Source organism: Parus major, chromosome 18 (genome assembly GCF_001522545.3).
Source record: "Parus major isolate Abel chromosome 18, Parus_major1.1, whole genome shotgun sequence".
NCBI classification, from domain to species: Eukaryota; Metazoa; Chordata; class Aves; order Passeriformes; family Paridae; genus Parus; species Parus major.
The window spans coordinates 10484437-10491369 of NC_031786.1; the positions used below are offsets into that span (position 1 = coordinate 10484437).

The following is a 6933-nucleotide window of genomic DNA, read 5'->3' on the forward strand; positions in this document are numbered from 1 at the left end:
CCCTTTCATCCTGGGAGAGATCTCAGCTCAGTTCAGCCTGAAGATGGTGCAGAACCAGGGTGAGAAGTGGATCCTGCTGCTGCTGAAATGGAACCTCTCCTTTCATGCCAACTGCTCCTTTGAGACAAAAACCTCCTCCCTTGGACCTGCAGTAGGGAACCCAAACCCACTTAGCTCTCCCAGTTCCAGAGAACCTTTTCATCTGCTCCAATAAATCTTCCCTGGCACCCCCAAACACCTGGTTCCTTTGGCTGCTGCTTCCCAGATCAATGGGCAGTGGAGCTCACCAGGGCCACTGTGCTCAGATAAATCATCCAGAGGAGGACAGATGAGGATGGGAGCTCGAGCTCATCCCACCCCTGCCCCTCTGCCCCTGGCCTGAGCTGGGAACCTCCTGCCCCTTCCCAAAAGCTCCATAGCACAGTCACCACTGCTGGCCACAGGTCTGCACAGAGCTCAGCTGAAGGACCTCAGCCAGGTTCTTGTCCTCCTGTGAGCTCCTCCCACCAGGATGAGGTGGTGTCCCCTCACGCTGACCTTCTGCACCCTCCCCTTCCCCTTGCAGCTCCTTGTGCCACCTCTGTGCCCAGCCTTGACCCCCATGCACACACTGGGAGAGCTGCACAGCCTCTTCCCACTCCACCCCACCCCAGCAGGTCTGTGGTGCAGCTCAGACTTGGTTTTCCACTGACCAACCCAGCAAGGGTCCCTCGGGAATGGAGGTTCCAGTGCTGGAACCCAGCCCTGGACTGCTGGATCCCTTCCCTGCAGCAGGCAGATCCACACCGCTGTCAGAGGGGATTAAACTTTGGCTGGGGGCTCCTGGAAGAAAGCAGTGTTTCCAGAACCACCTCTCTCTTCCCATCCTTCTCCCTGTAATGGACTCAGGATGTTAATTAATAGATAATTGCAAATATCTTGCATCCCTCTAATGCCTCACTGATGAGCTTCAAAGCACTTTGCAATCGCTGGCTACGATTCCGTGCTCTGAAAGGGCAGAAATTGCACTTCAGAGATGTTTCAGGAACTTGCTGATGATCCAAGTCTGGATCAGCATCAACCCCCCCAGTGCTGGGCTCCTGCTCCAGGCCCTGCCCTGCCTCCCAAACCACAGCCTTCCACCCCACCCTGCCAGGCACATCGCACAGGAGCCAGGGGCAGGGACACAAGGAGTTAAACAATATCCTGATAGGCTGGTGAGATCATCAGAGCTGGGATGCTCCATTGTTTGTTGGACTCAACAGAGCCCAGTAGACAACACCCAGAGAGATGTGGGGCTTGGGATGAGCCTGCCTTTGGAGAAGGGGCCTCCTGCTGCAGCCATCCCTCCCTGCTCACCACGTAAGTAGGATGGCTTTCCATGGGCTTGGTTCTGGGGCTGCTGGAGAGGGAGAGGGGTCCAGCACGGCAAGGTGGGGTCATCCTCTGGCCGAGCCCCACGAAGGGACGTGCAGGTTCTTTGCTCAGCAGGTGCCTGAGGGTGCTCTGAGGCTGCCCAGATCCCAGTGGTGCTGGGAAGCTGCTCCTGAGAGATGCAGGGGGCTGAGCCCAGCCCAGCTCCACTGCACCAGCAAAGGGGCTCTGGCGCTGTGTCAGTTCCCATCCCAGACCTGGTTTGTAGGTGAGGTGAAATCCTCTGACACCCAGCAGGGTCTGGGGGCAGCAGCAGCCAGTCTGCAGGGCCAGCTGCCCACGGAGCCACTGCCAGCCCGCTTCTGGGGCCTGGAGACAGGAACAGGGCTCTAGCACCCATCCCTGGCACCCACACCTCCCTGTCCCGTCCTGGGGCTCAGCCCAGCAGAGTCCAGCCCTCCTGGGTCTGGCACACGGCAGCACCAAGCTGGAGCTGCTCTGACTGCTGCTCTGGTGCCTGCAGGAGCCGCTGGCAGGGTCACTCAGGGCACGGTGAGTGCCACCAGCCACCTGCAGCCACCACGCCCCAGTGGCAGCGGGGACAGCAGAGGCACAGGAAGGTGAGGGGGCTCAGCACTTGATCCCTCAGGGGTTTGGGTGCCATTTCCCTCTCTGGGGTTGGGTGCTGTCGCCCAGGCACAGGTGCCTGAGGGATGGGGGCTGCTCATCACAGGACAGGTCCCCTCTCCCCCAGGAAGCAGCCCCCAGTCTTCATCATTCTGGGTTTCCTGGGGACCTCGGGCATGCTGGCTGGCTGGATTTTCATCTCTCTGTCTGGGAACTGACTGAGAGCCAGTCTTGATTAAACTTGGCCAGCACGAACATCCAAGAAAAAGTTTCTGCTGAGTTTGTGCACGTCCATGAGTGCGGCAGAAAATTTTCTCTTCCATGACTGTTGATTCCCAGAGGGATGTGGGGCTGGAGCCCCAAATCCAGGATCCCAAAGGTGTGCTGTGCCTTGGCACTGGGGTCCCCAGCAAGGAGCCCCCCAAGATTTCCCAGTTCCAAAACCAAACTTCACCACACAGTGCACCAAAAGAGCAAAGGGAGGAGAAACAAAATCCCAGGAGAGTGTCCCTTACGGAGAGGGGAGGGAGAGCCCCCAGCAGCGAGAGCTGCCCAGGGCTTCAGAACAGCAGCAGAGCTACCAGATGTGAAATCTGAGACGTGCTCTGGAGGCATTTTCAAGACAGCAAAGAGTCATCTGCTGATTGTCTGCTTCCAACAATGGTAAAAAAACTGGGAGGAATCCGATAGCACTCTCCTGCCAGGCTGCTCAGTGCATCCAGCACATCCGAGCACATCTGTGATGGGTTAGGGATGGAGCAGGGGCAGGGCAGGAGCTGGAGTTGCATTAGCTCTCCCAAGAGCTGCAGATCCTCCCAGTGCTCCCAAACAAGCTCCAGGCACTGGCAGGGATTGAAATCCTTCATTAGCCAACAGTGGGCAAAAGTGTGACCGAAAACCAGGCTCTGCCAGGAAATGCTGGGAAAATGAGCGGGGTCTGGGAATTGTGGTGAGAGGGATGGTTCTGCCAGGAAATAAAAAGGGGAATAAATCCTCTCTAGTGGAAAGCAAAGCTGAAAGGCAGCTGATGGTTTCTGCAGCAAGCTGCCATTAATGCTCCGCACACAGAGGGGAGGGTGCCCGGCAGAGCTGCTGCCCTGGGATGCAGAATCAGGATGGCAGCACACAGGGAAGCAGGGAGTGGGATGCCTAAAAGATGGAACAGCACAGCCACTTTTAGACTGCTGAGGTGTGGGATTATTCCATAGAACAAAACAAACTTCGAACCAAAAAACCAAATTAAAATTAGATGGTGGCTTGATCATGAAACCTCTCTGTGATGTACATTAGCAGGACAAATGATGAAATTTCAGGAAAGGTCTGGATTGCACTGGAAGAGGGGGATCAGAAGGCAGCAGTGCTCCAAGTGAGGCAGCTGGTGGGCAGGTGGCACCTGGAATTACTCAGGAATTGGGCACTTCCCTGCAAAGCTGCAGCTGCTGGGGGTTTTGGGGGACTGGGTTGATCCCAGGGCAGGTTGTGTAGGTGGCAGCAGAGCAAAGATTTTGCTCATACAGAGCCTCAGTGGACAGGAGAGGGAACGGCCTCAGGCTGGGCCAGGGGAGGCTCAGGGTGGACAGCAGCAGGAATTTCCCCATGGAAAGGGAGCTCAGGCCTTGGAAATGCCCAGGGAGGTTTGCAGTGCCCATCCCTGGAGTTGTCCAAGGAATTTCTGGCACTCAGAATTCTGGGCTGGGGACAAGGTGGGGATGGGGCACAGCTGGGGCTGGATGAGCTGAGAGAGCTTTTCCATCCTAAAGGATTCTGGGATTCTCTGTCAGAAATGTGTCCCTGTGTTTCCTGTTTCAACAGAGAGCACTGAGAACTCCAGACAGAAGGGCTGCCAATCCTGTCCACTGCTCCTGGCTTTTGTTTTGTGCTTGTTTGTCCGAGCTTGGCAGACCTGAAACGTCCCAAAACATGTCAGTACCACCAGCTCTGCAGCAGTGGCTGTGCTGGGGGGACTAAATTATAAAATTTATACACCTGTCTCTTCAGAGTAAGCACCAAGCTTGGCAGGGACACGGGTGAAGGAGTGAGGGAGGTGCTGGCTGGCACCCATCCATCAGCATCCCTCAGTGGGCACTGAGCCCAGCATGGCCCAGCTCTGGGCAGGTTTCCTCCAGCCCCTGGAGCTGTGCCAGCCTTGCAGCCTCAGCGTGGCCACCCTGACATGGAACTTGCTCCCACATGGATCAGCAGCTCCAGGGAAAGAGCTGACAGGCTCCAGGGTCACCTCCTGCACACCTGCTGAGCCACAGGCCTGCCCTAGGCTCACCTGTCAGGTGTCACCTCCTGGAGAGTCATCCCTGCTGAGCAGAGCAAACACAGACAGGGGGCTGCAGTGGGCTTTAGGTCACCTGCTCTGGGCTAAAGCTTTGTGTGGTGCTTGGGAAGAGCTGTGCTGCCCAACCTGCCTGCAGGATCCCAGTGCCTGCTCCACCATTTTATGAGTGTGATGCTCTTCTTTCCCTGCAAGGACCCCCAAAACCTCCTCCACCTCCATCTGGGCTGCACTCACTGATGACCAAAGGGAAGCATCCTCCATCCTCCATCACCTGCTCTGCTTTCTCTTGTGTCCATCCCAGGTCTCTTCCTCCCATCCCACCACCATGGAAATCCCCCCCAAGAGTCCCGATGGGAGCGAGAAGTCCCCCCCGTCCAAGGAGCTGATCACCAGTGACACGGGCAGCACCCTGTGCATGAGCTCCCGCAGCGAGTCCGTGTGGACCAGCGCGCCCAGGAGCAAGTGGGACATTTACCACAAACCCGTCATCGTGGTGTCCGTGGGAGCTGCCATCTTCCTCTTCGGGATGGTCATCACCAGCCTGTCCTGCTTCCTGACCGAGAACAAAAACGTTTACAAAATGACCGGCCCGGCTTTCCTGTCCCTGGGACTGATGCTCCTGGTCTGTGGCCTGGTCTGGATCCCCATCATCCGCAAGAAGCAGAAGCAGAGGCAGAAGTCACAGTTCCTACAGAGCCTCAAGTCCTTCTTCTTCAACCGCTGAGGGCAGCCAGGACCTTCCGGAGGAGGTTCCCCTCCCCTCCACCAACCCATGTTGATCAGCCATGAAAACACCTTCTTGTACTCCCTAGAGGATTTCACCCCAGTCAGTGTCTTCCCTACGTGGTCTCCAGTGTGAAAATGAACTTTGTACTTCATCCAAGACGTCCCAGGAAAAAAAGGAGCAGGAATTTTCAGCTGAGCCCAGCAAGGCAGGTCCAAGGTCTCTGCATGGCCCCCCTGTCCAAAGAGTGACCCAACAGCACAAACTGGGTAAAGCAAAGCCCCAGAGGAACCGGGACTGAAGCAAAACCCTGAAGGAACCCAGATCCCCCAGGAAGTTCTGCAGGATCCATCAGCAGAGAGGAGCCATTTGACTGGAGCCACAATTCCTTCCAGCCCCCTAATTTGCCAGAGAGGCTGGAGGATCTGTGCAGCATCAGGAGACACAGCAGAAGCAGAGGGTCTCAGATCCTACCGAGGGTCTCAGATCCTGCTGAGGGTCTCAGATCCTACCGAGGGTCTCAGATCCTGCTGAGGGTCCCAGATCCTACAGAAGGGTCCCAGATCCTGCTGAGGGTCCCAGACCCTGCTGCTCCAGGCACCTGGAAGGGCAGGGACAAGGGAAGTGTGTCTGGGAATGGTGTGAGCTGTGGAAGATGTGCTCAGGGCTGAGAGCTGATTCCCTCCCAGGAAACTCTCAACCTCCTCCTGACCATCTCTGCTTGAACTCCCTCATTTCTGAAACCAGTGCCACATCAACATCTCTGCCTGAAAATGTGGTCCAAGGTGCCTGAGACCTGAAGCATTCGTGTTTCTGCCAGGGAGCTCGGGCTCACCTTGACACTGATGCCAGCTTCCCCCAGGCTGTGACCAGGGCTGTGTGCCTGGAGATCCCCTCCACCCACGTGGGCAGAGCGGGAGGTAGCACATCCCATCCTGGCAGCTGGCACAGCTGGATCAGGAGTATTTGAGCACACAAGTCCCTCTGCCCCAGGCTCAGCCTGGCCCTGAACTTTGTTTCCTGACTGGGGCAGCCAGTGCCAGGTTGGTGACGGGGCTGTACAAGACCTGGCACAGGGCCCAGCAAAGCTGTTTGTTCCTCAGCCATCCTCACGCCACGCCACGCTCTGCTGCTGTGTGCAATCCTGCCCTGGCACCGGCACCAGCCTCGGCTCCTCCCTGCCACGGGCAGGGGATGCTCACCCAAAACTCCTGCTCGGGGCAGCTGCAGCCAGGATGGACACCAGGATTCAGGATGGGAAGCCAGGGAGGATCGTGAAGAGCAGCCCCAGGCCCCACCTGGCTGCAGATCTGGGCATGGGTGGGAGCCCTAGAGCTGCCCTGGATGCAGAAGGCACCTGGAAATGGGTCCTGGTGCAAAGAGCCGTGCTCAGCCAGGGCTGCCTGGCCAAAGGGATGCTTCAGGAGGGCTGGAACTGCCAAGAGGAGAGAGGGAGCTCCCTCTGCCTCCTCCTGCCCAAGGAGAAGGAGACAGTCAGTGAAATGTTAATGTGATATAAAGTCACTGAGACCAAGAATTGAATTGGATTCCAGACTGGTCATTTATAACAAGAACCTGAGGTTTCATTAAAGGAAAATGTTCCTGAGGAACTTGCACGTGGTGTCACATCTCTGCCGTGTAGGGAGGGTGTGGAGGCACAGTTTGGGGGTGCTGTGGGACCCACTGGGCAGGGGGAGGACAAGGAATGGGGCTGGGGTTGGTTTGGGTGGTGGGTGAGGGGCTGAGCTCTGTCCAGGACTCAGCAGCAGCTCAGGAATGTGCCTGACAAGAGGATGGAGCCTACCAGGGAAAAGGGAACAGCCCAAGGAGCAGCAAAGCCTGGTGAGGAGGGGATTTACCAGATGGAGGGAGCTCAGTATTTGCTGCCCAGATTTGTGGTGGGAGGCAAAGGGACAGGAATGGTAAGGGAAAGTCAGATTAA

General features: G+C 57.0%; 1 protein-coding gene across 1 annotated transcript; it reads left to right on the forward strand.

The window, feature by feature from the left end:
- Positions 1-1255: 1255 nt before the first annotated feature.
- On the forward strand, positions 1256-6570 carry PIRT (phosphoinositide interacting regulator of transient receptor potential channels). Its single transcript, XM_019008500.2, has 2 exons — positions 1256-1341; positions 4569-6570. Exon 2 carries the CDS (start codon positions 4593-4595, stop codon positions 4989-4991), a length of 399 nt encoding a protein of 132 aa, XP_018864045.1. The 5' UTR covers positions 1256-1341; positions 4569-4592; the 3' UTR covers positions 4992-6570.
- The last annotated feature ends 363 nt before the right edge of the window (positions 6571-6933 follow it).

Coding starts and splice junctions, on each gene's coding strand:
- PIRT (XM_019008500.2), top strand. CDS start 4,593: ATGGAAATCCCCCCCAAGAGTCCCGATGGGAGCGAGAAGTCCCCCCCG.